The sequence below is a fragment of the Phyllostomus hastatus genome, unplaced genomic scaffold, assembly GCF_019186645.2.
Source record: "Phyllostomus hastatus isolate PE091 unplaced genomic scaffold, TTU_PhHast_1.1 phas_contig_159, whole genome shotgun sequence".
In the NCBI taxonomy this organism is placed as follows: domain Eukaryota; kingdom Metazoa; phylum Chordata; class Mammalia; order Chiroptera; family Phyllostomidae; genus Phyllostomus; species Phyllostomus hastatus.
The window spans coordinates 908632-935909 of record NW_025333640.1 but is presented as its reverse complement, the minus strand read 5'-3'; the positions used below and the strand labels follow the sequence as shown (position 1 = coordinate 935909).

Sequence of the window (27278 nt, the reverse complement as noted above, 5' to 3'; positions counted from 1 at the left end):
AGGCCAGGTCCCCGTAGGGGGTATATGAGAAGCAATCAATCAATGCATCTCTTGCACATTGATGTTTCTCTCCTTCCCTTCCCTTCTCTCTAAAGGTAAATAAATAAAATCTAAAAAAAAGAAAAGAAAAAAATGCAGACAAGAAAGTGGATGTTAACTGCTCCAACTAACTAAATAAACTTAAAGTGGTAGTACTCGATGCCAGCACAGCGGCTCTAAAATTGGTAATGTTAATTCCTTGTTGGTTGCTGTGTATATTACACAATACTTTTTCTGATGGCATGACCTTGAGGTAGCAGTATGCTTTGTTCCACTCCTGGGAATTGATGCTAAGGACAAAATTCAAAGGAAGTAAAAATACAAAATAGTTAGCAAGGCTCAATCCCTTATTTGAGTGTGTGAAAAAAATCACATGTATGGATGTGCAAGTATATCAGTGAGCTACTGCTATGTAACAAATTGTCCCCCCACACTACAGCAGCTTAACATGCAAACAGGGTGGAAGCTACAGTGTCTCTTATCATTCTAATATTGGAGTGATATACTGTCACTTCTGCTGTATTATTCTCTGGGCCATACATACTCACCTTGGTACAATGGGAGAAGGGAATTATACAAGAATGTTATACTAGGGGCAGAGATCATTGGAGGACATTGTGGAGGGTGACTCTCAAGGTCCACACAGGAAGAAGTTTGGCCATGTAAAGACAGGCAGATGGGTCTGCAAGAACTGCTGGCAAGCACCAGGAACTGGGAGAGGCAATGAAGGATCCTCTCCTAGAGTCTTCAGAGGATGCATGAGCATGCCAGCACCTTGGTTTTGAACTTCTACCCTCTAGAACTCTGAGAGAATAACTTTCTGTTGCTTTTATCCACAGTAGCCAAGAAGTGGGAACAAACCAAGTGTACACTGAGGGATGAATGGATAAACAAAATGTGGACCACCCAGACAATGGAGTCTCACTCATGAAGCATTCCGTATTTTTTTTAAAAAATGATTAAAATGGTAAGTTTCGGTTATGTGTACTTTACCACAATAAAAATATACCAATCTAAGATTTGTTGTTTTCAGCCCGATTTGCAGCAACTTGTGAAGACAGTCCTGGGAAATGAATACACTTGTGTAATTAGAAATGACACGGGAAAAATTAGCAGGGCTCCAGAATATGGACTTCTCCTCGCTCCACTTTGTAGGTGTGGAAGCTGAGGCTCCAAGAGGGAGTCATTTCTCGGTCTCCTCCAACTGTGAGTGATGGAAGATGGTCCATATTCCTTCCCTGGGGGTGTTTTGAGGGTGTCCCACATCCACCCACCCCTTTCAGTAAAAACCACAATGAGAAGAGCTTAGAAAAATGTATTCCTTTTGTTCTTCTTCTTTGACATAACACACACAGGCAGGGAGATGGGGAGAGGCTGAAGCCTTGAGGAGGTCCTCTACCCCCCCAGACATCGCAGCTCCTCTTCTGTAGTCCTTTAACGGGGTTCTCCAAGGAGTTGGGAGGAGTAGAGGGAGGAGTCCCTCAGTTTCCTAAGCTCAGAATCCAACTCTAAAGTGCAGAGTGTATAGGGGTGTTGGGGCTTGGGTTAGTCATAAAGGTGGGGGGTGGGGCGCGGTGACGGAATGTCTGCTCCTCTCCTTAGAAAAATAGACCTGGAATGAGTTCTGGGGATTTGGTTCATTTTGCATAACTGGATGCTTGGGTTTGGGGAAGGGTGGTCTGTGTAGACTTGCTCCTGGCTCGCATCTCTGAAGCCTGAGGAAAGGCTGCTAGTGCTGGGGCTAGGGGAGGTCCCCTGAATGTGCCCTCACCTCAGATTGCCTCATTGCCAGCCCCCAAGAAAGAGCAGCTGGATCTTCCAGAGGGACCCAGGCTCTGGGGGTTATCAGCTTATAAGGTGGGGAGTGGAAGACTCTGTAGAAGGTCGAGGGAGGGTTGGAGAGAGCAGTGTCCCCACAGAGCCGAGGTATGGCCATGCTGAGGAGGTGGGGGGATCCAGTGTCAGTGCAAGGCATGAGAGGGGAAGCTGGCCATGCCAGGAGCCAAGAGGCAGGGACCTGGGGGTCCTGCCAGCTCCCAGGTTTGGGTTGTGGTGGGGAGGTCTCTGGGCTCTCATGTATGTCTGAGACAGGGGACCTGTGCAGTCCAGAATGCTGTGATCATCTTACTGGGATCTAAATGTGGGACCTGAATATTTGGAAGCCAGTGTCTGGGAGGATTCAGGTCAAAATCCAGGGGCTCAGGGGCTGGGATCCAGTGCCTGGAGGTGTCGGGGTCTGTTTCCTGTGAGTGAGGTTTTAGAGTCCCGCTGCAGTTGCTGGGACCCACTTGCTCTGCCACTGGGCTCTTACAGTTGTGGTTTTCAGAGCCAGTATTGAGTGTCTCAGGCCTTGGGCATCTGGAATTCAGTGGGCTGGGGGTTGAGGGTATGGTGGCTGAAAGGTAGGGATCTGGCAGTTGAAGCAGAGGGATCTAGGGGATCAGAGATCCAGTGGTGCGGGTCCCAGGATCTGGGCATTGCACTGTCAGGAGCTGGTGGCTGGGGTTTCCAAATCCAGTGGCATAGCTTGGAAATCCACGGCTTGAAGCATGGAGGTCTAGGATCTGCTAGTGGGGTTGGGGATCTGGGTTCTGCTGTATGAGGACTCCAGGATGCGGTGCCCGAGGGAGCTGGGGTCTGGTGCTTAGCTATGGGGATATGTGTTCCTGTGGTTGGGGTTTCAGAATTCATTAGCTGAGTAGTGAGGGATCCAATGGCTAAGACATGAAGGTCCAGGACCTTATGCATGCGTGTGTGTTGGGGCAGGGGAGGCAGGGAAACATGGGGTCCAGTATCTGGAACGTGGGATGCAGGACCCAGTGGATGAAGTATGGGGATCCTGTGGTTTGAGTGGGGGGCACCTGGGATCCACTGGCTGAGCCATCAGTCTCCAGTGGCTAAGGTGTATGGGACGTCATGATTGAGGAGGGATGTTAGTGAGGGAAGCTCTGGGTCCCTCACCTGGATGTGACCCCCAGGGCCTGCTTCATGTTTTCGTAGACCACATAGGAGATGCTCACAGCTGGGATAACCTTCATGAAGTTGGGGGCAATGCCCCGGTAGAGGCCCGGTATGCCCTCCTGGGACAGGATGTGACGGAGCAGACCCAGCATGGAGAACTGGGGGGCACCCTCGATGGAGGCTGGGAGGGAATGAGGGGCCAGGTCAGGCCAAAGGTCCCCCTCTCCCTTCCCCCTCCCACCCCCTCAGGGCTGGGCCAGGTGGCTGTTGTAGCAGGAGGGATAAGGGTTAGACTAACAGTAGGACCTACCACTCAAGAGTCAGGACTTCTACTGGCCTTGGAATGGACTGTTCACCTTTTCACTTCAATCTGGAGGGCCCAAGTTTGGGGACTATTCAAAACAGAGCAGGTATGAGTGTGTGTAGTGGGAGAGGGCACAGAAGTGACCTCCTCCTGGAATTGTATTCCCACCCTCTTCTTCCAACTAACTCTTCCTCATCATCCCTGCAACCAGGTCTTCACGGAAGCCATCTTGGGCACTCCAGTCTAAGTCAGGCTCCTCTTCCCCTTTATTCAACCCTAAATCCGTACTCAACTGTGGAGTGACTGACTTAGCATCTCTCTTCCTCTCCAGCCTGTGAGCTCTTTGAAGGTAGGGAACCACATCTGTCTTCTATACTTATAATCCCCCAGTGAAAATCATAGAACACAAACACTAAAATTTCCTAGGAAATTTTCAAAGCAGATTTGGTTATAATAGGGCAGAGGCAGGGAAAGAACCCCTGAAAGAAAAATACAGAGAAACACAATGAAACGATAACCAGCCTGGCACTGGTCCTCCTTAGCCTGGTTCCTCATCTTCCGCTCACTAACCCAGCCTTGCAAATTAGATCTCAAGTTGCCAGCCCGGACATGGTAGCTGGTCTACCAAGCAGCCTCCCAGCTACGACTGCTAGGGCCCTTCCAGCGCTCGTTGCATCTGTTCTCCTAATGAGGGCAAAGGACTCCCATTCTAACGCCACAAATAGATACCCTGAGCCACGGAGAGAGGGTGGGACTTGGTCAAGGCCATCCAGATCCAGGAGGATTCCAGCCTGGGACTCCACCTACCCAGGAGGATCCGGGGAGGGAGGTGGGACCCAAACTGTGAGACCTTCCCTGCCCCATCCTCCCGCCCAGGCCTCACCTTGGGCCTGCATACGGGTCCGGACCAGGGCCAGGGGGTAACTGGCTATCTGGCCACAGGTGCTGGAGATGGTGCCACAGGCCAGGAGCACGAGGATGCCTGGGTCAGCCGAGTCGTGGCTGTACTGCTGGAGCCACCGGTTCTTCAGGGTCTGGCAGGGGTGAAGAGGGGAATAGGGTTGGCTGGAGGTGGGTGACACCAGGACCCTGCCTTCAGATGCCTTGTGGGCCAGCTTTGGTATCCCATGACAGCTGGTATGAGCTCAGCACTGGCACTCCAAGGGGCAACACTGGCATTTCACCTGCACCCTCTCACTCAGCCCCCACCTCTACCCTTTACGGTATTTGGGATGATGGCCCCACTGTCCATGCCCTAGTCCCTGGGACATGTGAATAGGGAAATTTATGTGGCAAAAGAGACTTTACGGATGGGATTAAGTCAAGGAACTTGAGATGGAAGATGATCCTTGAGCATCCAGGTTGGTTCAATGTCACTGCAAGGGTCCTTATAAGAGGCAGAGAAGATGTTATGATGGAAGGAGATGAGAGACGGGTTGGAAGATACTATGCTGCTGACTTTAAAGACAGAGAAGGGGCCCACAGGCCAAGGAGTGCAGGTGGTTGCCAGAAACTGAATAAGGTAAGGAAACAGACTCTCCCCTGGAGGCTTCAGGACCACAGCCCTCTCGACAGCTTGATTTTAACGCAGTGAGACCCATTTAGGACTTGAGTGCTGTGACAGATGAGTGACGTCTAGCCTGGTATGGAAGGGGCCAACGAGAAGCACGTGTTCTCCGTCCTTGCCCTCACTCGAGAGTGCAGTTGGCCTTCTCTCGAGTCTGGAGCGGTATGTGCCAAACAGGTGTTCAAAGAATTTTTAAGAGATATTCTGTTGAAAAGAGGTTCTGATGACTAGATAAACATGGCCAACACTGGGTTAAACAAAATGTTGTCACTTTTTAGTGGGACTTCTCAGAGCCTTTACAGGACTAACAGATTTTGAAACTTCAAGAGGGCACGGGGTTTCTCAAACTACTTAGAACTTCATCCAAAGTCCCGTTTTTTTAGTGAAGAATGGATGAAACAAAGTTGCATCTTACTTCTGCTCATGACTCTCAGTGGCTTCTTACTGCACTAGGGATAAACCTAAACTCTTTCTCATTGGGTCCTGCTGCCTCTTCAGTTGCTCCCAGCCGCTCAGGGCTTCCACTCTGCCAGAAGAACCACTTCGTTCCTGCTTCTGGGCCTTGGCGTTCACTGTGCCCTCTGCCTTGTTCACACATATATCCCTTCCGTGTATGTTCAACTCATCGATGCTTCAAGGTCACCTCTCAGAGACGTTCCTAGACCTGTCCTCTCACCCACTGTTACTTTTGGTTACATATCCTGTTTAATTTTCTTCTGAGAATGTACAAGGATCCCAAAGCACTGATTTGCTGGTTGCCTGGCTCCCTAGTTCGTTGAAGTGGTCTCCAGGAGGGCAAGGGCTGCCTTGTTCTCACTTCATGCAGCAGCCAGCCCAGTGCCCAGCACATATGGGTGCTTAAGCAAATGAACAAATGAATGAATGAGTACTGGCCGTGTCTTATTTGGCTGCATAGATGCTGGCAGGGCAGCTATGGATGAACTTAGATCAGGAAGGACCAGCTACGTAATTTGTGGGGCTCAGTACAAAACAAAAATAAGTGAGGTTCCTCCTTCAATAATGATTAGGAATTTCAAGGTGGCAACAGCAGTGTTCCAAGTGAGGAACCTTGGTCGGAGCCCTGGGTTGTCTGCCTGTGAAGCTGACCCTACCCTGGATACAGAGATATGGGGGGATGCCTGCGGACATCTGGGACTGCACTATGTGAGTAAAACCTGGTGATCCCATCAGAAGGTAAAAGCAATGGACGAGACCCCTGAAAGAGAAATAGCAAAACTCTCTGCTTTTGCGTTTCCTGATGAAATCCCCAAGAGGTTGATCACAGGGTACAGATTTTACAGTGACACAGATGCAAAAATGGGTGGGCCCTGAAGACAATGGCCCGGAGACACAGGCCAGGTGTGACACAAGCTTTGGGGCAAATCGGGCATCTCTAAAACTCACCTTTGCCTGCTCTCATGATTCTGTGAGCTGAGAGAGGCCTCGACTATCATGCATCCTGAGACCCTGGAAGGCCGAACTGCAGTGGTAGGTAAGGAGTGAGGATGCCTACTGCCTGAAAGGGTCCCCAGGATCCCCAGGTCTGTGTTGCTTCCCCACCCCAGGATTGGTTCCCCTGCTCTGGAGGTCAACTGAGTCAGCCCCATAGGAAGAGGGTGGCCCACGGACAGATCCCAGAGGGAAGAAGAAAGGAGGGGCGGGCTGCCACAGACCTCGTAGACGGCCAGGTCGATGCCGGCGTAGGGAATGATGCCCAGCACGTTGGGCAGGTAGCCGCGGTAGAAGGCGCGGGGCCCTTCTCGCTCCATGATCTGCCATGCGCAGTCCAACAGCCCTTTGTACTGGCCCGTCCGGCGAAGGGTCAACCGCGTCTTCAGGACCTGGGGAGAGTCCGATTATCCCGGGAAAGCTGCTTCTGGAATCACTACATCCAGGAATGAAGACACCTAGAAATAGCTATTCCTAGAAGGAGATACCCTGTGAATAAGTGAATTTAAAAGACCCACTTTTTCTAGAATCTTCTGCTATCGCTAATCTCCATACCTAGAAATGGTCACACCTCTCAGAGTTGCATGTGGCAGCCACTGCTAACAGTCTTCCAATATCTTGACCCCTTAATAATAGAAACCATTATTTTCAGGAAATTATGGCCTACAGCTTTTAGAAATAAAGACTACATTTCTCAGCTTTCCTAGGTGTGGGGCCATGTGATTAAGTCCAGCCAATGAAGCAGAAGGGAAAGAGTTATGCGTGACTTTCAAAAAAGCATCCATAAAGGCAGGGATATGTTTCTCCTTAGTCTATTCTTCCTTCTTGGCTGGAATATAGATGTGATGACCGGAGCATAAGACGCCATTTGTGCCCATAAGGTGGATGCTATAGGCTGAGGTGGTGGAACAACAAGATAGGGGGAAGGAATCTGAATGTCTAGCACTTGGAAAGCACATACCACTGTGATTTGAGTTTTCCATCACTCAAAATCCAACCTGAAGCTCTACACAACTTGAAACCTGAAATGATTTCTCTGAAAACAGTTTTACCTAGAAATGAATCCCCTGGAAACAAGCATCCTAGAAATAAGCATCCTTAGAAGAGGTATATCCATACACGGCTGCCTCCCACAATGTGGCTGTCTAAACAGTTAAAAGCAACAGTACCATCCTCAGAAGTAACATCTCAAAGTATAGCGCCCAGAAAGGCTACACATGAAGCATTGCTGTAATGAGCTGCAGTCTGAATCAAGGAGAGGCAAAGTTATAATCCCAGGGCTTATCACACCATGAAGTGAAACGGGGCCTCCGTCAGGGTCCCTCCTTCTCACCTCCATGGGGTAAATGATGGTTTGGGCTGTGGCACCAGCCAAGGATCCAGCTACAAAGCGCTCTTGCACATGTAGTGTCTCCTGCTGCCCCCGAATGGCCCACTTGATCTGAGGGTAGGAGACACAGTGGTGGGCAGGACCTCAGGGGTTGAGCTTTCCAAGCACTTGGACCTCCCCTCTAATGTCCTCCTGCCATGGGCATCATGCAGGAGAACAGAGGCCCACCCCTGGGGACCTGAAGGCATTCCCCACACTCAAGCCAATCCTGCACATCCTAGCTCATGCCTCCCCACAACTGCCCCTACCTGCTCATAGGCCATGAACTTGATAGCCGACTCAGGTGCAATCTTGAGTACATTGATCCCGTTGCCACGCCACAGGGAGCGCATGCCCCCTTCTTGGATCATGTTCCGTAGGCCCCCCAGGATGTTCAGCCGGTTGGTCTTGGAGGCATGGACCTGGGCAGGAAGACAAGGTGACTTTGGGGTCCTCTCCAGGGGCCCAGGCCTGGAAGAGGTCTGGAAGAGGCTCTCTAGCACCCTCACCTGCATGAAGACCTTGAGGCGGTCCAGAGGGGCTGTGCCTGTCCTCGACACAGCACCTGCCACTGCACCAGCCACCAGCTGCTTCCACCACATGCCAGTCAGCTTTTCCTGCTCTGAGAACTCGTCAGGGACAGTCAGGCACTCGCCAATGTCCAGGACCTGAGGGTGCAGGGGTGGAGAGATGTAACTCAGCTCTAAACAAAGGTATTTCCAAGAATCCCTGGACACCCAGGCAGTCTATCAGTGAATCTTGCTTGGAGAGCCCAGGAGATCCCTGCCAGATTCCACCAAAACATCCAAGTCAGTCACCTTCCATGTAAGAAATATCCCTCCTTGGGGACCTCGACCAAATTCTACTGAAGGATTTGCCACATAAAGATACCTCCAGAGCCAACCAGATTCCTCTGAAGGATCCCACTTAAGGGTCTCCCACATAAGGATCTCAGAAGATCCTTCCAGAGCCATACAAAATCCTACAGGGGGCCTCCCACATACGGAGCCCAGCAGATCCCTCCCAGGGCCTCACCCACTCCCACAGGGATTTCCTTCACAGGGATCACTCCTCCTCTACAGTCCTCCTGTAGACTCCCCAACCAAGCCGCTCCATGAATCTCCTCGTGAATCTCTGGCTCTCCCTTCATGTGGATCTCCCCCACATGCCAACAGTTTCTACCAGAAGCATTGCTCAGAAAATACCACCCAGGAAATGGTGATCTAGCGCACCCCTCCCAAATTCAGTGGATCCCACTGGACTCTCCAAAGACAGTGGCTTCTTGTTTTTCAGCAAGAGAATCCTTAACTGAAGCATTTAGAAAGCAGAAGGGGAGCTGGGTGGGTTGAAGGTGGGTGGTCAGGTGCCCCACCAGATGAGCTCTTTCTTCCCCGAGTGCTCAGGCCCCCTATAGCCTGCCGGCTCAGAGGCCCTACAGCATGTTTGAAGGGTTCCCATCAGATTGCAGAAACCTCCCCAAATGGGTCCTCAGTCCCTCAAGTTCCAAATGGAGAAAAATGGGGAGCAGAGCCTCATCCCTCAGCTGCTCCCAGTGGCTCCTTCTTCTAGAACATCCTGACCCAGCTCCTCTTTGCCCTGGGAAGACTGAAGCTAGGCCCCCAGGGAGGAGGAAGAGGGCCCAGTCACTAGGCTGAGAAAGCCACCCCCACCTCACCGTGGAATGCTTCCAGAAATAGAGCACGTCTTCCACATTCTCCAGTGAATGCAACAGGAAGTGGTCACGCCATTCCTGCCAGTCGATGGTCATAGTGCCGTCACGGTCCATGCTGAGGGGTGGGACAAAATCAGTACCTGAGGCTGGGGGTGGGTTAGAGTAAGGCTCTGGTTGGATTTAAGGGTAGACCAAGCTTGTCTGCACTGAGAGCTCGCCGCTTCATGGTGGGGCAGACTGAGGCTCAGGGAGGTGAAGCAATTGGTCCAAGTTGGACCTGACTCCAAAGCTCAGCTTCTCAGCTCCACCTGCCTGCCTTGGTACTGGGTCTGGGGCCCAGAGGCTCGAGGAGGCCAATGGGACCTGGGGACCAGAGTTACGTGGGATTCTGGACCCCAGCTACTCACCTGTGTAGAATTTTCTCTGCCTGTTCCAGGGAGATAGAAATGCCCAGAGCTCGGAAACTCTGCTGGATCTCAGAGACATCGATGTGACCTGGGAATCAAGGTGGGGAAGGGTGTGTGTGTGAGGGGGAGGCCCTGGGACCGAGGAGCAGGATAGTATGAAATGCAAGCGGTCTAGCAAGACCAGGGTGTCTAGAAACCCAGGGTGAGGCTTGTGGCAGGGTTGGGGAATCTCCGACCCAGTGGAATCTGAGAAGCGGGACTGGACAATGTTGAAGGGTCCTCTGTCTCATGAATGAATGAAGGTGTGAATGCTGGGGTAATTGCGAGACTCCCTGTAATATCACAGAGGATCAAGAAGTGATATTAGAGACCTAGAATATGCTATGGTGAGGGGGGTCTCTGTGCCATAGGAAATCCAGGAGCAACAGGGGCATCTTTGTCCCTTTGAAAAATCTAAGGGTAAATAACAGGGGTCTCAGTCCAGGAAGAAATGAGGTGGGATGGGCTGGCTGAGCCATGAACCACCTAGCTGGAAGTGAGGAGGGTTCCCAAAATAGCCTGTGAGTCATCAGGGAGAAGCAGTCTTACCCCCCCTCCTGGCATCACCAGTTCTAACCCCATTGGCATCCCCAGGGCCCCAACAGCCCCATCTCTGGACCTTACCATCCTGATTCTGGTCCAGACTGTGGAACAGAAGCAGCAGGCGCTGTTCCCGCTCCTGCAGGTATTGGGTAAACTCTTCCAGGTCCAGCCCGCCATCTGGATCAGCACCAGACTCTGGGGAGAGGTCCTGGTGGGGGAAAGGGACATAGGGAGCTCCAGAAGGCTGCTCCCCCATGTGGGGTGGGCACAACAAGCTTATACCCCAGGAACCCAGTGACTAGAGGACAGGGACAGGGTAAGTCACCCCTTCCCTCCATCAGCCTATTTCTCAGTATGACGTCCAAGGCCACAGTAGGGCTGTGAAGTGGGTATCAGTCGTCCAGTTTTCCTGGCCAGTAAATCGAGGCTCTCCAAGGTCAAGTAACTCATTCAAGGTTACAGAGCTGGGAAGTGGGAGGTAGCCTTGGGCTCTTGTCTCTGAAAGCCTGTCCTCCCAGCTGTCTCTTACAAAAACCTGTTCCTGTGGCAGTTTCAGGAACTCCCCATAGAGACAGCTCTGGGCAATGTGGGGCAATGACAGGTCCAAGCTGAGCATCTGTAGGGTCTTCACTTTCCTACCTGGAAAGTAGGAGGCCAGACTGGAGGTGTCAGGATGCTATGGAGCCATTCCAGTGGCACCTGGGGCTACAGGTGTGGGGAACACCTGCATGGACCCAGGGGTGAGTTCATGCTTTGATAGGTGCATCCCCAGCTGAGGGTGGCCTCAGACTGGACTGGGTCCTTGGCCGTGGCAGCCTGGGGCATTGAGCCAGGCCTGGAAAAGGGCAGGAATGTAAACATAGAGGCTGGGGCAGCTGGCTAGGAGGGCAGTTGGTGCCCAGAGGGGGAGGGTGTGTAACCTGGAGGTGGGAGCACCTGTCTTGGGCTGTGCAGAGTTCACAGGAGGTGTCTCCGGGCAGTGGGCAGGAAAGTGGGTCAGACTCTATTCTCTGGCAGACATTCCCTACCTCCCTGGGGTTGAGGGTGGGGACCCCAGACAAACTTCATGCCCAGGGCATCTGTAGCCCTGTTTTGAGTGAACTTGTTAGGCCCAGGTACAGGTAGGCAAAGGGAAAGGAACAGAGACACCCAAACTAGGCACAGGTGTTGGAGTCCGGCCACAGACAGTGCCTGGCGGATCCCGTCGCTCCATCCAGGGGCTCCAGTTGGCCGGCGCCGCGAGGGCGCGAGCGCGGCTCACCAGGCCGGGGTCCCTGTAGGGGGTACCTGTTGGGCGCCGCGGCCCGGGTCGCCTCCGCTCAGCCGGGCCAGTCCCTGGCGCAACTCGTGCACGTCCACGCGGCCGTCCTTGTTACTGTCCAGCTCCTCGAAGAGGCGACCCCAGCGCTGCCGCCGCTCCGCGTCGCCTGGACCCCCCCGCATGGCGCCCTCCGGGGGGGAGGGGAGGCCCCGCAGCAGCAGCCTCAGCCGGGGCTTCGCCGCTCCCCCTCCCCCCCGGGGCCCCGCAGGGCCAGCTCTGCTGCCACCGCTACTGCAGCCTCCGCGCAGCCAGCCGGGCTCTGGCACTTGCTGGAGGTGGTGACTGCTAGCCGTTGCCGCCCGCGTCAGAACTTGAGGCACCTCCCCCGACCCTCTGGCGGAGAGGGGGGCTGGGGGCGGAGCTGGGGGTGTGGTGAGGGACGTCAGGGATGCTCGGGTATTGCACAGCCTAGGGAGCATCGGGGTTCATTCTGGGAGAGAGGCTGGCTAGAGAGATCAGTCGTCTCAGTTCCGTTTTCAGTGTTCCGCCTCTGTGTGCCTCAGTTTATCCTCTGTCCAAGGAGGCAAAGTAGGGAGATGTCGGGGATTGGATTTCGTAATCTCTGTCCACTGATCTTCCTTCCCTACTAATCCTCTTCAGAAATTAAAGTTCTCGTTTTTCCCAGACATACTCAAGAACTAGTCCAACGAAACCTAGACCTGCATTTGCCCGCTCGCTCATTTCACATTAGCCCCTCAGCCGCAGAAACGCAAGAGCTGGACGTGACAGTGTCTCTCAGTCCCTAAATCCCGCCCGCGCGCTTTCTTTCTTGGTCCCACTCAGACTGAGAAACAAAAGATTAACGTGCGGCGCGGCTGCAAGGTCGGTTTCTTATTGGCCAGAACTACCTAGAGCTGTGCCCGCCGGTCCCGCCTTGCCCACCCACCTTGGACGGCCTCGGGCTCCGCCTCTCCGAGCTCCCCTGGCAGTCTTAAAGCGGCCGCGGCCTCGTCCAGAAGCCCCGCCGACTGCTCTCTCCATACCATCCTGGAGGGTCTTAGTGTCCCAGGCACGGCTCAGGACCCGCACAGGGTAGCTGAGCTCAGAAGGCTGGGCCCTAGCTTGTCGCTCTCACTGCATCTACCGAATATCTTTTCCATTAGTTTCGGGTGCAGTTTCTCGAGTCATCATTAGGGGGAGGGGCGCCCAGATCACGAGACAGCGAATAATAATAACAGCTAACATAGATTCAGTGCATTACACATGCCAGACCTTTTACTCACTTCTCGTATCGTCCTCGCCAAACCCCTATAAGGTAGGTGGGACTGGCTTTCCCATTTCTCGGATGAGGAAACAGGAGGTTATGGCGCTCTCCCCAGTCCACGTGCCCAGTAAGGGCAAAGCAGGAATTTATGCAGACCTGGGATCTTTACCCATCCCTTTATACCCCAAAAGGGATTAATTTCCCCTTCGCCATCACTATTCATCCTACAGTCCCCAGGAGGAGGTCGTCTTATTAACGTCATCTATTCAAAGGTACAGCCGTGAGGACACTCTTGGTTCCCACTCAGGTTCTGCCTGCATAGGTGTGTTCAAACAGGTGCGTCCTAGACCAACAAGCCGCTTATAGGTCCTCCATCATGGGGATACCGATATTTTCCCATGAACATGCCCCAAACAGGATTTCTCAGATGCATCTCTGACAGGTGGGCCTCAATACACTGAGCCTCTGTCCTGCCCACACCCACCCCCACGTGCTCCCACGTGCATGTGCTTCATAAAGATGTTCTCAGGTCTTTTTCTCATTTGGGCTCAATTCTATGCAGATGTTCCTCATACAAGACTATTTCCTTCACCGCACAGGTCTGCTTCTCAAAAGAAATCCACCCAGGAATGTGTTATACCGCGTTTCTCCACCCCACAGGTGTTTTCCAGTTAAGTATACACCCATATGTGTTTGTTTCCATAGAACTGGTTCCTATACAGGTGTATTTCAATGCAGCTGTGTCTCATACAGGTATTACCAATAGTTCCACAAAGAAATTTGTTATACAAGTGATGTTCATTTCATAGGTAAGCCATGCAGGTACGTTTTCAAGACCGTACATCAGAGCGCCTTCGTGAGGTGTTTGCTATAATGTAGCTATTGTATACAGCTGTTTTCCACACAGGTATGCTTCTATTCAGCTATACTCCAAATAGATGTGAGTCAACGCAAATGTCTCCCACAGGTGTGCTTCTTACGCTTCCCTGCAGATGTCTTCTCTACAGGTTTGCTCCCACGCAGTTGTGTACCACACAGGTTTTTTTCATTAGGGACTCCCCCTTTGGATCTGCCCCAGACCAGAGTGCCTCCTACCTCAGTGACTCCGGGTCTCCTGTGTCTCCACACCTGTGAGGTCCTACAGATGTGCTCGAAATACAGGCGGGAGTTTCCTCTTGCCACCTGAGCATTTCCGCCCCTTTTTACTTCTCCCCATTATAGGATAGGGTTCCCGTTACAGGTGCGCTCGAGGCACGGCCCCACCTCCCTCCTCGCTCCGCCCTCTCATCTCAGTTCAGGTGCACAAGCCGGAAGTGCGCTCCCTTCCCAGGTGAGTGACTAAACTTTCCGGGTCACGTGAGCGGGAGGAGCTGGTGTAGTCCGATCGAGCGACCAAGGGACGCACTGAGGGTTTGAGCGAGGGAGCCAGACCGGGAACCTGAGCGAGATCGAAGACCCCGGGTCAGGTAGGGAGGCAGGTCGCGCTGGTTGGCCTGCTGCCCCCTTCTTTCATTCCCTCCACTTTCCGGAGTCCAGGAACGCACCTCTCCGAGTTAATTTTTAATCGCTGACCTCTGGCGGCGGGGCGGGGTTGGACTCCAGGGTGCCCCGGTGCGGGTCGCCCCTCCCCTGGCCCGGGCCCGGGTCCAGCCTCCTCCCCCACGCCCTGGCCTTTCTCCGTCTCCCGCCCCCAGGTGCCAAGCTCTAGTACCCTCGGCCCGAGATGCGGTAGGAGTGGAGCGCTCGAGAAGCCCTGTCCCTGGTGCCACCAGCCAGTTGCCCGGCCCATGGCGAGCCCCGGCTTGGGGCTGCTCCTGGCGCTCGGCCTGTCGCTGCTGCCTGCCCGCTGGGGCCGGGCCTGGGGGCAAAGTAGGTACCGGCAGGGGAACTGGGGACCTGGGACTCTGAGAGGTCAAGAAGTGAGGAGCAGGCATGGAGTGCCTTGGGGGCAGCAGTCTACAAGGTCAGGGCTGGGGAATTTGAATTCCTTAGTCCTTGGTCTGTCTGAATTGGTTGAAAATTCCTGAGTTCCTGACTGGAGTGGAATTATGAGCTGGAGGCAGAGGAAGCCTGCATATCTGAGTCTCTGTGGTTGAGGTGTTTTTCGTGCCCTGTGAGCCTGGATGAGGCCTGCCTGGGGCTCTGAGCACAGGATGACCACCGAGATGGCCATATGGGTGGACTCAGCCATTCAGTTCTTTTCTTCCAGTTTCAAGAGCCTGGGGAGAGGGTTAGGGGGTAGAATAAAAACAGATACTCCAAGGAAAAGCAGAATCTGTCCAGATTTTTAAGGGCCAAGGCAAGGCCAGGGATTGGGGAGGGAAGGAGAGGGGGCAGTTGGGTTTCCAGACACTATCCATTATCATAGCCCCCAACTCAGGGCTAACTGCAAACTACTGTGGGCTGATTACTCACTGCTGGGCTCTACTGGGCTAGGGGTGGCCAGAGGAGTGGTACAGCTGGGCTGGCTCCTAGGAGTAGAGCACCCGCAGTCAGAAGGGCAGAGTTCTAATGGGGGGGAGGCAAGGGGAATCCCCAAGGGAGGTGCAGATGTGCAAGATGGGAAGGATAGTTGGAGCTTCATTCATCCTTTCTACCACCTCCTCGCAGCGCCAGAGCCCACTACTGCATATGAGAATGGAACCTCTACCACCCCACAGCCCGACTTCAATGGGGCCTTGGTGAGTTGGGGAGTATGCAAGGTAGGAGGGCAGCAGGGATGTTATTCAGGAGCCCACATGTAGCAGATGGAGAGTCCTAGATCCCCAGAGGTGACAGGTTAGGGTAGGGGTTGGCACTGGAGAACCCCAAGAGACCAGAATACCAACCTGGCAACTGGAGAAACCCAGTACCTCAGGAAGGGAGTAGATGGTGGGAAGTGTAGGGGGTCAGGAGCCCCAGAGGCCTCTCAGAAGGAGGGAGGGAGGAAGGTAGGAGTCCAGATGTGGCAGGTGCTTGGGAAGGGGGCCCCAGACAGGGAAGGTGTAGGGGACTGGGAGCCCCAAATGTGATAGACAGGGGATTAGGGTGGAGGAACCAGATCACCTAAAGGGGCAGGTATGGGTGGGGGCATTAGGAACCCAGATGTTTCTAAGGTGGGGGTGGACAGGATTCCCAGATTTAGGGAAGTCACACCTGTCCCCTGTCTCGCAGTCTAAGGAGGCCACCACTGCCATCATTGTGGTCTTCTCCCTCCTGGCTGCCCTGCTTCTGGCCGTGGGGCTGTTCCTACTGGTGCGGAAACTGCGGGAGAAGCGGCAGACAGAAGGCACCTACCGGCCCAGCAGTGAGGAGCAGGTGGGTGCCCGAGCGCCACCACCCCCCAACCTCAAGCTGCCTCCGGAGGAGCGGCTCATCTGAACACTGGGGTCCGCCACAGCCGCCACCACTGCCCAGGACTGCCTAGCACCTGCTCCCACACAGCATCTGCCACCGAGACACCAGCCTCTCATGGCTTATTTTGGATTTGGGGGCCATGGGGCACCTGCCCAGGGGGCTCTGCGAAGCATGTCTCCTCTGCATGACTTTGCCTGCAATTGGGGGTGCTGGGGCTAGGGACCTACCTGCCTTCCTGCTTGCTGCACCACCTCCACAAAGGCCCGACAACCCCCCTCTCCTTTCCTTTCAGTTCTCTCATGCAACCGAGGCCCAGGCTCCCCAGGACTCCAAGGAGAAAGTGCAGGGATGCCTGCCCATCTAGGTCCCCTTCCTCTATCCATCTCCTTCCCTTGCTGTGTGACCTTGGGGCAAGGCTGATCCCTCTCTGGGCCTTCAAATCCATCCAGCCCAGCTTCTAAGAACAGAAGGGAAAAGGTGCTTCAAAGACTCTGCCCCTGAGAGCAAGGGAGGGTGGGGCTGCTCACTTTTTATATTTATGTGTAAAATTGGTAGTGAGGTATAATAAAACCTTTTTGAGCTGGTAGAGGCAGAAATTAGCCTAGATGGAGGAGATAAGTGCAGGGCTTATAGGCTGTGGAGGGATGACTTGTAAGGTTGTGAGGATCCTAGGGGCTGGGAGGGTTTCCTGGAAGAGAGGGGTTTTTGCTCCCCCTAGGAGCCAGTTGTAGGCTGCATCAGTAGGGAAGGTGTGGATGGGGTGGGTTTCTGAGCAAAGATAGCCCCTCAGGTAAACTCACCAGGAAAAAAACCAGCTTTGCCCTCTTGAGACTTTATTGAGAGAATGGTGTCTCCTCCAGATGTCTGATCCTTAACCTTCAAAACACTTTTTAAGCTCAGAAACTCTGGGCCCGCTTCTGGCCTGTGGCTCCTGCCAGTTGCTATCATGGGGTCTGGGAGCTCCTGGCTCCTTGGGGGGCTGAAGGGGACAATATTCTGCTCTCAGGCCCTCGGAAAGCTGGGCTCTGGGGTTTTCTGGGGAACCAGGATCGGAGGAAGAGTCAAGGGGTTGAGATGTCCAGGTGATATCTGAGTTGTGCTCGGTGGGGACCAGAGGTTGGGGGCTCTCTGGAGGGCTGGGCTGGGTGGGTGCTGTGTGGAGCTGGGAGCAGGGGCTCTCCTCAGCTCTGGGGTCTCTAGCTGCCATGTGGAGAGGGGAGAGATGTGGGATTTGACGGTGAGGTTCTGTGAGGGAGGGCTTGAGGTCCTCTCTGCTGCTTGAGTCTGCAGAAGCTGTTAAAGACTGGGATGAAGAAGTGATTTCTTGGCTGGCCTCTGAGAGTGGCTGGGGAGCGAGGTTCTCCGAGGAGCTCGTGGTATCCGGAGGTTGGGGGTGTTGCAGAGAGGGCAGGTGGGCAGGCAGGGAACAGGGCTGGGGCTCTGGGGTGTCCTCATCTGGCTGCCATCTTGGTCTTTCTGGTAAATTGGGCTGGATGGGGGTAGGGAGATTAGCAAGTTGCCAGACTTTGGGTGGGGGAAGGGTGGCAATTTGGATGGGCAGGTAGGGCAGGCTGGAGGGCTCACCAGACTGAGGCAGCTGTCCAGGTCCCCTCTGTGGCAGCAGTCTAGGCTCTGGCTGGGCCGCAGGCTGCTTGCCCTGGCGGGTCCCATGCTCAGACTATCCAGAATCTCACCCAGCAGATCCAGTTCTTCCCCGGACCCCAGGAAGCTGCTGTCCAGAGCTTCCTCTGCCCACGAGTCCTGGGCATTCTCAGGGCTCAGTGGGGTTGTTCTGGGTGAGGATGGGCAGTTTCAGATATCTGCCCAAGATCCCCAGCTGTTTGGAAATTTGGGGACCATCTTCCCCATTAGTCCTGGTCTCCCACTTCCAGCATTGTCCTCTTCCCTGCCTTTGAGCCTTACCTTTCCCGCAGGGACTCAGAAGATCTCTCTTCCAGCCGGAGTCTCCTGCTGGGGCGAAGGGGCCGGTTCTGCGAAGGATAGGTTTGGAGGGGTGGGGCCCCAGGAGCTACAGAGTCAGGGGACTGTGTAAAGGAGGGTGGGTATGAAGTAGTCAGCAGATACTGGGGTACAGAAGGAGGGAGGCAAGCTGTCTAGATGGAGATTGAGAATGGGAGGATGACTTGGTGATAATTCTAAGTGTGTGTGTCAGGCAGGGGCGGGGCATCTTACCTGTCCAAAGTGCTGGGTTATTGGAAGGCGCTGCTGCAAGTGATCTGAGCGACTGGTGAGGGACAGAGCCCTCATGGAACCTCCCCTCTGCAGGCCAGAATCCTTATCCTAGGGAGATGGTGGGTGAGCTGGGAGCCTGTTTCCCCATCCCCCCACCCCGGGCCATTGGCCACAGCCTTACCTTGTACATCAGGAGGCTCTGCACTCCCTTCAAGCCACTCTTGGCCTATGGTGAAGCCAAAACAATTAGATTCGAGGTGCTTTGACACTGGGCATTCGGGAACTCAGCTCTCTGTTCCCTCAGACAGCTGCATCTTGCCGTCTATTCATGTCTGTGTCTCACACATACACCTGTATTTTGCTGTGTATGTGCTCCCGTGTATAATGCACACCCATGTTTCTGGCCCAAACTTTCAGAAAAAAATCTTTTGTTTTAATTTTTTATTTCAATTTTTAATGTATTTATACTTAGAAACAAAACTGATGATTGTATTCTAGGGTGTTATTTTGCATATGGATATCATTACTTCTTTCTGGAGTTACACTTTTAATATATAAGCATAAATAAAAGAATTAAAAACATTTATATAGACACAGAATTAGTACTACCTGTGTATAATGCACATTCTTATTTTTCCCTAAAAAATTTGGGCAAAAAAGTATGCATTATACACGGCAAATACGGTATTCACAATTCCCCATACACAACCTAAGGAGTCAATACAAGTCTCTTGCCCCTTTTACAAATACCGAAGGAATATTCCTGGGACAATAATGCCAAAATGAAATGGGGAGTGGCAAAAGCAGAACATCGTAAAAATGTGTTTGTGTTCAAAAGCCAAGCGAAGAATAAAATTGAACAGACAATTTGATGCTGCAAAAGCTGGCCCTGGAAACTTGGGCTTGGGAGAAAACCCACAAGGGTGGAAGCAGGGTTCGCAGTGTCTGAGAGGGACCAAAACCCCCAATGAATCTTGACCATCAATTTTATGTGGCAAAGAGATTATCCCAGCAGAAATGAGAATGGGGAATAGAAACTAAAAGTGGGAAAAATTGTTAATGGTTTAACTACTGGTTTAGTTGATAAAAATATTTGCACTTTAAATATGGGGTTAAAGTGTCCTCTGTCACCCCAGTAAATGGCCTGTCTAGCCCAATATTACCGAGCGGTACATGTTTCTGACAGCTGGTTGGGTCTTGGCCTTGACGGAATGCAGGAGGGCACCACCACCTTTCTGGGAAGAGAACGTCAAGAGAGGCTTGGGCATCTGGGGCTACCCCAGACCACACTTCACCCCAGGGTGTGTGATGATGGACCAGCCCTTCTCCCTCTCTGTGCCCTAATTCACCTCTATAAGTGAGCAAATGATGACCCTATTTGGGGACTGTTGTGGGATTAAATTAATCCAATAATAAACGAAACAAGTGTTCAGTGTTAATACCTTTAGGTTGTCCGCCCAGAGCTGGTAGGAGCGAAGGGTGCCTGGAGTGAGGAAAGAACGTGGTCATGGCAGGCAGGCTCAGGTTGGGGTGCTGCTGGTGGGGTGGGGACTCCGGGCTGGGTGCTGGGCTCACCTGAGGAGGCCCCGCTGCAGGTGATCTCCTGCTCAAAGAGATCTGAGAAGCCCTCTCCTGTGTTAAGCTTCTGCAGCCGGCCTTCAATGAACTGAGGGTGGAGGAAAAGGTCAGAGAGTCAGACGCAGGGCTGCCACCAATACATCTGAATGTGAGGACTAGAGTTCTCTCGCCCTCAAGACGTACAAGGCATTCCTGACTCCTGTAGGGTCCCACCCCAGGACCCAGGATGTCTGGAGCCACCTCCGGAAACCAGAAGTCCAACCCTTCCCCTCCCCCGCCCCCTCAGGACCTGAGGTCAGGGGCCAGACCCCGCCCCTCACAGGGACCCGGAAGTCCGGTTCTGCCACTCCGGACTACACACCTCTCAGTGACCTGGAAGGGTTCGACCCCACCTTCAGGCACCCTAGAACCCTCTCCCGCACTGAAAGATCCCGGAGTCCATCCACCTTCATCCAGGAACCCAGGAGTCTGGCCCCGGTTCAGTCCCCTCCCAGGTGCCTAGGACCGAGGAGTCCGGCCCGCCTCCTCCTTCCAAGCCAAGGAGGTAGCTCTCAGGGCACGCCCCTTCCGAAGGCCAGCACAGACTCCCGCTCCAGAGCCAGGAATTTGGTCCAAGACTCATCTCCCCAGGAACCAAGGAGTGGATTTTTGTCCCTTAGGAAGTCAGGACTGGGGCTCTCATCTTTAAGAAATCGAGTTCAGTCCTGCCTCCCCAACCCAGAGCGGGAGATCCGGCCAGACCGATTCTAGCCCACACGCCCCAGGCGTTTGTGCTCCTAACCTCAACCCTCCGGCTCCAGTCCCGCCCTTAGGGTTCTGGCTCACCTGTTTGAACAGCTGCAGGTGCACAGCCCGCTGGTGGAAAGCTTGCAGGGGAGATCCAGGCTTCTGGGCTAAGAATGCTTCTTCACTGAAGGTCACAGGCTCACCCTGGAAGAAGGACCCACATCCTGAGCTCCTTGAGGCTCTCCTGGACGCCAGCTATCTCCCTCCTTCTACCATATATCTACGTAGCAAATGGTAATTGAGTGCCTGCTGTATGCCTGATCTTGGGCAGGGGCTTGTGAAGCCCCTGGGGATTCTGAAGACCTTGGCCTGTGAGCCACGGAGAGGACTTGAGCTTTTACCCAGAAGAAGGTAGGAGGCCTGGAGGGCTGGAACAGAGGCAGGAGAAGTGATGTCGGTGCTCACAGGTGACCTCTGACTGCTTTGGAGAAGAAAGACTATAGGGTGTGATGGTGGAAGCCCAGGAGAGGGGACTCATTGGGGAGGCAAGCACATTGATCCAGATGAGCAATAATGGGGACCAGACCAGGGTGAAGACAGAAGAGGGGGAGAAATGGACAGATTCTGGATGAGTCGTAAAGGCAATGCTGACAGGAACATCAGATGCCTAAATGATAAATCTCCCCACCTTCAAGTTTTTATGGAATTGTGAAAAACTGAACTGAAGGCGTTTGAAAGTCAGCAGATCGAAGTCCTGGCTTTAACACTCGCCCACTGTAGAACTTCTCCACGCCTCGGTTTCCTCATATGTGAAATGGGACCATAATGGTATCTAGCTGATAGTACTTTCGTGAGCTTTAGGTGAGATAGTAGAACCTAGCATTTGAGTACTCACGATGTTCCAGGCACTATCCAAGCATTTTGCACATGCCCATTTATTGACTTACGCCATCCTTTTGGGGGGTACCATCTGGATTTCATTTTACAGATGGGCAAACGGAGGCACAGAGTAAGCACTCTATAAATGGTAGGTATCAGCATTATTCTGAATCCTTCAGGGCCCATGAGGCCACTCCCTCAGCGTCCCAGCTGCTCACCGGGCTGCAGACCAGAGCATCACGGTAGCCCCCAAAGAGCAGCGCCTGGGCTTTGAGGAAAAGACAGGACACCCCTTCTCCTGGGGCCAGTGCAACCTTCCTTAGCCGCAGCCTCAGCAGGGACACCTGGAGGACAAGGGAGTGGCACTGAGCCAGTGGGTTTGGGGCCTCTGCCTCCCCGCTGCGCCAGGGGGGCAGGAAGGGTGACACTGACCACGTCTGGGGGCAGCGCCTGCACGTCATCGAAGGGCGTCTCTAAGATATTGGAGTCCACGTTCATCATCACGACGTCCTCTAGGCCTTTCTCCAGCACTCTCTGTGATGGAGGATGGTAGGGGGTACCACGCTCAGAGCCTGAGGATCCCTGGCAGGGAGGGCATCTGGGGGGGCAGAGAGGGGACAACTCCGCCTGTCCCCGCAGTCCCTGACCACCCCCACTCACCTCGGTGAGACTGGAGTGGACTCCGATGAGGTAGGGCATGGGAGCGCTAGGGAGGACAGGGTGAGCAGGGTGATGCGGGGGCCGCCCCCTGGTCCCCAGGACCCCAGGTCCTGTCCACTCCCATACACCGCCCCTCACCAGCAGTAGTCCAGCAGGTGCGGTGGCAGCGTGGGTATCAGCACATGCTCCCATCGCATGGGGTACAGCAGGGCACAGGACGCGTGGACGCATGAGGTCAGCTGAGGACGGATGGGCACCATGGATTCAGGGCCTGGACCCCCAGCTTCAAGAACCCTCTCTGAGATGGTGGCTCTCCCAGCTCCATTTCCCACCCACCTCACCTTACCCACACGCTACTGGGTAAGAGGTGAAAATTCACACCCCTTTAGAAATCACGTGGAGACCTAGAATCTGGCAACTTACAGTGCTTGGAGCAGGTGGAGCCAGGACTCAGCATGTCCAAGTCCCTCCCTCTAGGCTTTGGAGCTAATACGAAACCCTCCAGGATCCCTCTCCTTAGGGATAGAGTTTAGACTCAGCCCACTGGCTCCACCCCAATGAGGCAGAGCTGTCACTGAGCCCGCCCTAGTCCCGCCTCTAGGGGCGGGGCCACAACTCCGCTCTCCAGACCCTACTCCGAAAGAGGCGGAGCGAGAATTCATCTTCCCTGGTCCTGCCCTAGGAGTGTAGTCAACATTCAGCCTCCACCCCCTACCATCCTTGTTCTCTCCCCAGGGGCGGAGCTAGAATTTGGCACTCTCTACTCTCACCCCTGCAGTGGGCAGGGCCAGTCTTATTATGGCCCACAGTGGGTGGAGTCTGAACTCTGCTCCCAAAGAGTAGCTCACAAACTGGGGCTACATCGCTACTGATTCCCCCTACAAGATCAGAGCCAGGGTTCAACTTGACCCTGACCTTCAAAGGGGCAGAGCCAGGATTTTGCCCATAGGTGTCGCCCGATTAGTTTAGAGTAGGAATCCGCCCCTTCGTCCCGCCCCCAGGAGCGAAGCCAAGCTTTGGCCCTTCCCAGCCTGGCTGGCCCTGTCAGTCTCACCGTGCTCAGTTTGCTGGCGGTGAGCAAGACTCTCCGCTCGGCCAGGAGCGCCGCGAACAGCCCCACGATGTTCTCGTCGGTCACTGCCACCACCAGCTCTGTTAGGTTCCTCTGAGGGACACAGAGCAGTGCTGGGCCCGAGGGTCCACGGGATCTGACAGCCCCTGCGGGTTTCGAGGCTTCCTCCCGCACCCACAGCCCCCTCCCAGGTGTCCACTCACATTCTCAGGAATGGATGGCAGGCGGCCGGAGTCAGGGGCCACGAAACAGGAAAGCTGGTGTAGGAGGGATTGGCAGGGATGGGGGAACCTATCAGTCAGGGGTTGGATTCACATGGGATCCCAGCCTTCCAGGTCCCTAGCCCTGCTCACCGGCCTAATGTTCCCGGGGGCAGGGGGCAGGATGCTGGGCGTACTGGAGATCATCACTCCGCTGCCCTGGGGGAGAGGTGTAGCTGTATGGTGCTCTGGGCTGGGGCGCTGCCTCCCCATCCACCTGGAGTCCGACACCCAGGAGTTCAGGTCTACTCACCAGCTCCACGGAGGTCTGAGTCTCTGGCAGGGTCTGCTGCAGCCGACTTAGAAGTTCCTCGACCTCTGAGACCTGGGTAGGGGTGAGGTGTCTGGTCAAAATGTGCGTTGGGGATTCTGAAGACCTTGGCTCAAGCTGGGCGTTCTGAGAAGAGGCAAGGGGCTCAGGTCTGGCCTGAGAGTTCTGAGCAGGGCTGGGGGCTTGCTGGGCTGGGGGCCCGATTCCCACGAAGCGAGCGGGACGGAGGTTGGCCTCACTTGGTCCTGGGCCAGGAGATCCCCCACTGTGTTCAGCAGCTTGTAAAACACCTCAAACCAGGGCAGGTGGCTGTAGAGAGAGGACATCGGTTCCATGAAGTGCCCCTAGGTCGAGACCCACCCCTCACATCCATGTTTCACACCTGAGGATGCAAAGACAACTGTGGGCACCAGCGCGTAGGCGGCAGAAACCAAATCTACGGGTGCCGGTTAGGTCCGTGAGGGCGAAGGTGAAATGCTGTACGGCATGCTTGGGAGGTTCCCTAGGGGTAGAAAATGCTCTCAGAGACCTTGGGGGCCCCTGCTCCCTGCATCCCCAACAATGCTCCTCGTACTGTTGCTCCACCACCATTCTAGGGTCCTGGGTATGTAAGTCCCCAGTTGTTAGGGTCCCTGATTCCCTTGGTCCCTTTGTGTCTGAATCCTTGAGTCCTTGGGTCCCTAGGTCTCTGGATGTCTGCTTTCTTACGTACCTTTCCACATCAAAAGGGAAGCAGAATTTAGGCACCATCTGCATAGCTTCCTGGGGGCAGAGAAAAGCACACACTGCTTGGCCACTCAGGTTGGGCCCCACATTCACCCCCAGGGAGACTGACCCAGGCCACAGAGGAGCAAGGACCCAGCATGCATACCTGGTCCCTGAAGTCTGGGGGGAACTGCCGCAGGATGGGGGGATCTGCAGGGGAAGTAGTCCTCTAAGTTCAGGGCCCCAGGCCCACCTTCCATCTCCACCCCCCTCACCTGATGCCCTCCCCCACTCACCCTCCTGTAGAGAGGCAGGGCAGGCTGCTTCAAAGAACCAATCAAACATGGCAGGAGGACCCCCTCTGTGGGACAAGAAAGGGCTTAATGGGTTCATGAACTTGCTTCTGCGTGTGTGGTTGTGTCTGTGGTGTCTGCACATGTGTGTGATTGTGTGTGCCTGTGGACTTGTGCAGTTGTATGCACGATCCCCAAGGGTTTGTGGCAGTGATTGTGTAGGTCATGTGAGGATGTGCATGTGATGGTGTTGATTGTGTGAATGAGAGTATGAAGCAGAGTGAGGGAGTGTGACTGTGCATACAGGGGCAAGATTTGTATAACCACATGTCTGTGTGTATAACTTGTGTGAGCATGCAGGTGTGTGTGCATGACTTGTGTGAGCATGCAGATGTGTGTGCATGTGTGATTCAATCTTGTGTCGCCTGAAAGGATGAGGCTGACCAGTGTATGTGTCAGGTAGGACTGTGAAAGTGTTGGCCAAGACGAAACATAGTGAAAAGTCCATGTTTTCTTATGTGGCTGTGTGATTGGGTAAATGTGCAGGCATCTCGGGGGTCTTGAGAGCAAGAGGCCCTGCCTTTGCATCTCTGTATGACACTCCATGAGGCCCCAGGGGCAACCCCAAATTCCCCACCAGAGAAAGGAGGGCAGCATGCGCTAGTACTTCTGTGAGCCCTGGGGTCTCTGCCTTCCTCTTCTTCCCGTCTCCCACCCACGATACAGAGCATGCTGAGACTGCACTCAGGGAGGAAGATAACGAGGAGAGAAATAGAGAGATACCTGGAGGGCAGCAGAGGAAGTGGATGGGGGCTGACGGCAGACACACTGTCCCTCACCTGGAGACCCCCGTCACTTGGCCCTCATATTGATTAAAGTCCCACACAAGTCTCACACACAGGGTCACAGAGTCCTCTCTCACCCTGCTGGCCCCCAGAAACCATGTTCCCCGTCGCTCAGATACACCAAGAGGTGAGGTGCACACTCAGAGCTACAAACTTAGTTGCATAAGAGTAGGAGGGGAGAAGGAGAGAGAAAGCGAGAGAAGAAAGAAGGGGGAAGGGGCTGCGAGTGGCCTGAGTGTGTCTGAGAGTGGAGTCCACATTCTAAACCAGCTGAGTCCTGCCGTGATTCTGGCCATCTGCTCTGTGGCCTGGGTCCCTCCCCAGCCTGACCCAGCCCCTCTCCCCTTGGCCCTAGCCCAAGCCTGGTCTGGGAATCTTGGTCCAGAAGATAGGGGAGGGATGCTCTTACTCAGCTCTGGATTCCATGGTCCCTGTAGGGCTGGTCAGTGAGGCCCTTTCCCCAGGGGTCCTGGGGCCTGTGCTTGCTCAGGGCTGGGCCCTGAGTAGGCTCAGCTTCCTGTGTGGCTGAGAGAGGAAGTTTAATGGGTGACGTCCCCGGAGGGAGGCCCCTGCCCCCACCTACTGTGAGAAAACCAGGCATCCTGTCTCCTTCCCCAGTATGGGTGGCAATGGGTGGCTCAGAGGCAGGATCCCAGTCCCATCTTGCCAGGCCAGGCCAGGCCAGGCCAGGCCAGGTCTGGTCCCTGCTGTCACACCCAAGCCTTCCCCTCTCTGTACAGCCTAGGATTCACAATTTGCCAAAAATGCTTCCTCTTCCTTCAACTCTTCTTTCCTTTGGTCTATCTGCACCAGATATTCCTTGTTGGACCACCAGAGGGAGCTGGACCAGAGATTGAACAGAAGGCACTGGGGAGACGTGCAGCCAATAGCAGTCAGAACATGGGCACAGACACACACACACACACACACACACACACACAGAGCTGGGAAGTGACTGTCACAGACAAACAGGCCAGATCAGTCGCAGATAGTAGACAGACACAGAGATACCAAGTCATACAGGCAGGATACAGCCATGGACACAAACTGACAAGCAGAGAGGGACAGCATGCACAAGCAGCAGTCCTTACCCAGCCAGGTGGTAGATGCAGACAGGTGAGACACAGACTCAGGTGCAAACCCTTCCAGATGGAAGCCACAGACAGACAGACACGTGTGCAGAGATCACAACTGTCAATACAAACAAGATGATGGAGAAATGGACCCAGACGACAGAGAAATGCCTAGAGCACAGACATAAACTGGAGCAGTAACGGACAGACAGACAGCGTACGGGCTCAGCCACAAGTCTGGTTCATAGCTAGACACAGTTACATGCCTGGAAAGAGACACAGTTGGACATACCCAAGCAGAGCTGCAGACTCGGAAAGAGATAGACACACAGGCATGCAGATGTCATGTTGAAATACAAGGATCCATAGACACACTTGCAGACCTGAATCAAACTTTGGGTAGGTGTTGTTATTATGAAAAATAGGTCAAGTAAGTGGTTAAGAGAATGATTTTGGCATCAGAGAGACCTGGGTTCAAGACTTGATTCAGTTCTTTAGTGTCTGTATGACCT

General features: G+C 54.1%; 3 protein-coding genes across 11 annotated transcripts; 1 reads left to right on the top strand and 2 right to left on the bottom strand.

Annotated features, from left to right (window-relative positions):
* Positions 1–1337: 1337 nt before the first annotated feature.
* Positions 1338–11964, bottom strand: SLC25A23 (solute carrier family 25 member 23). Of its 5 annotated transcripts, XR_006784816.1 has the most exons (11): positions 11638–11963; positions 10432–10558; positions 9769–9856; positions 9365–9476; positions 8199–8357; positions 7959–8111; positions 7654–7761; positions 6545–6712; positions 4188–4338; positions 3311–3392; positions 3040–3181 (listed from the first exon to the last, which is right to left on the bottom strand). XR_006784816.1 is itself a non-coding variant. In XM_045831343.1 (10 exons), the coding sequence occupies exons 2-10, from the start codon at positions 10525–10527 to the stop codon at positions 2997–2999; spliced, it is 1251 nt and encodes a 416-aa protein (XP_045687299.1). In that variant the 5' UTR covers positions 10528–10558; positions 11638–11964; the 3' UTR covers positions 1338–2996. The 5 variants fall into 5 exon arrangements, 4 of the variants coding, with proteins under 4 accessions (XP_045687299.1, XP_045687296.1, XP_045687298.1 ...); XM_045831343.1 differs by lacking the exon at positions 3311–3392 and having other exon boundaries at positions 1338–3181; positions 9365–9507; positions 11638–11964; XM_045831340.1 differs by lacking the exon at positions 3311–3392 and having other exon boundaries at positions 1338–3181.
* Positions 11965–14196: 2232 nt separating this feature from the next.
* Positions 14197–16788, top strand: CRB3 (crumbs cell polarity complex component 3). Its single transcript, XM_045831311.1, has 5 exons — positions 14197–14341; positions 14570–14744; positions 15486–15556; positions 16029–16172; positions 16504–16788. The coding sequence occupies exons 2-5, from the start codon at positions 14663–14665 to the stop codon at positions 16573–16575; spliced, it is 369 nt and encodes a 122-aa protein (XP_045687267.1). The 5' UTR covers positions 14197–14341; positions 14570–14662; the 3' UTR covers positions 16576–16788.
* DENND1C (DENN domain containing 1C) lies at positions 16784–26260 on the bottom strand. 5 transcript variants are annotated; one of them, XM_045831305.1, is made up of 23 exons: positions 26103–26260; positions 24852–24916; positions 24722–24765; positions 24563–24612; positions 24233–24352; positions 24090–24159; positions 23833–23904; positions 23673–23738; positions 23523–23576; positions 23302–23412; positions 22386–22486; positions 22248–22293; positions 22020–22121; positions 21806–21931; positions 20808–20912; positions 19980–20070; positions 19847–19887; positions 19568–19639; positions 18586–18630; positions 18405–18512; positions 18135–18256; positions 17796–18003; positions 16784–17700 (listed from the first exon to the last, which is right to left on the bottom strand). In XM_045831305.1, exons 1-23 carry the CDS (start codon positions 26117–26119, stop codon positions 17083–17085), a joined length of 2454 nt encoding a protein of 817 aa, XP_045687261.1. In that variant the 5' UTR covers positions 26120–26260; the 3' UTR covers positions 16784–17082. The 5 variants fall into 5 exon arrangements, with proteins under 5 accessions (XP_045687261.1, XP_045687262.1, XP_045687263.1 ...); XM_045831306.1 differs by having other exon boundaries at positions 18135–18202; XM_045831307.1 differs by lacking the exon at positions 23673–23738.
* Between the last annotated feature and the right edge of the window lie 1018 nt (positions 26261–27278).

What these genes read in the sequence shown, in the direction of transcription:
- SLC25A23 (XM_045831340.1), bottom strand. Translation starts at nt 11,793, where the DNA reads ATGCGGGGGGGTCCAGGCGACGCGGAGCGGCGGCAGCGCTGGGGTCGC. An exon ending in TCTGGACCAGAATCAGGATG is followed by an intron (nt 9,857 to 10,431) that starts GTAAGGTCCAGA and finishes CTTGATTCCCAG; the next exon opens with GTCACATCGATGTCTCTGAG. An exon ending in ATTTCTGGAAGCATTCCACG is followed by an intron (nt 8,358 to 9,364) that starts GTGAGGTGGGGG and finishes CTGCACCCTCAG; the next exon opens with GTCCTGGACATTGGCGAGTG.
- CRB3 (XM_045831311.1), top strand. Translation starts at nt 14,663, where the DNA reads ATGGCGAGCCCCGGCTTGGGGCTGCTCCTGGCGCTCGGCCTGTCGCTG. An exon ending in CCGACTTCAATGGGGCCTTG is followed by an intron (nt 15,557 to 16,028) that starts GTGAGTTGGGGA and finishes CCTGTCTCGCAG; the next exon opens with TCTAAGGAGGCCACCACTGC. An exon ending in GGCCCAGCAGTGAGGAGCAG is followed by an intron (nt 16,173 to 16,503) that starts GTGGGTGCCCGA and finishes CTTTCCTTTCAG; the next exon opens with TTCTCTCATGCAACCGAGGC.
- DENND1C (XM_045831305.1), bottom strand. An exon ending in TTCCCTTTTGATGTGGAAAG is followed by an intron (nt 24,353 to 24,562) that starts GTACGTAAGAAA and finishes TTCTACCCCTAG; the next exon opens with GGAACCTCCCAAGCATGCCG. An exon ending in TCCACTCCAGTCTCACCGAG is followed by an intron (nt 22,122 to 22,247) that starts GTGAGTGGGGGT and finishes CCTCCATCACAG; the next exon opens with AGAGTGCTGGAGAAAGGCCT.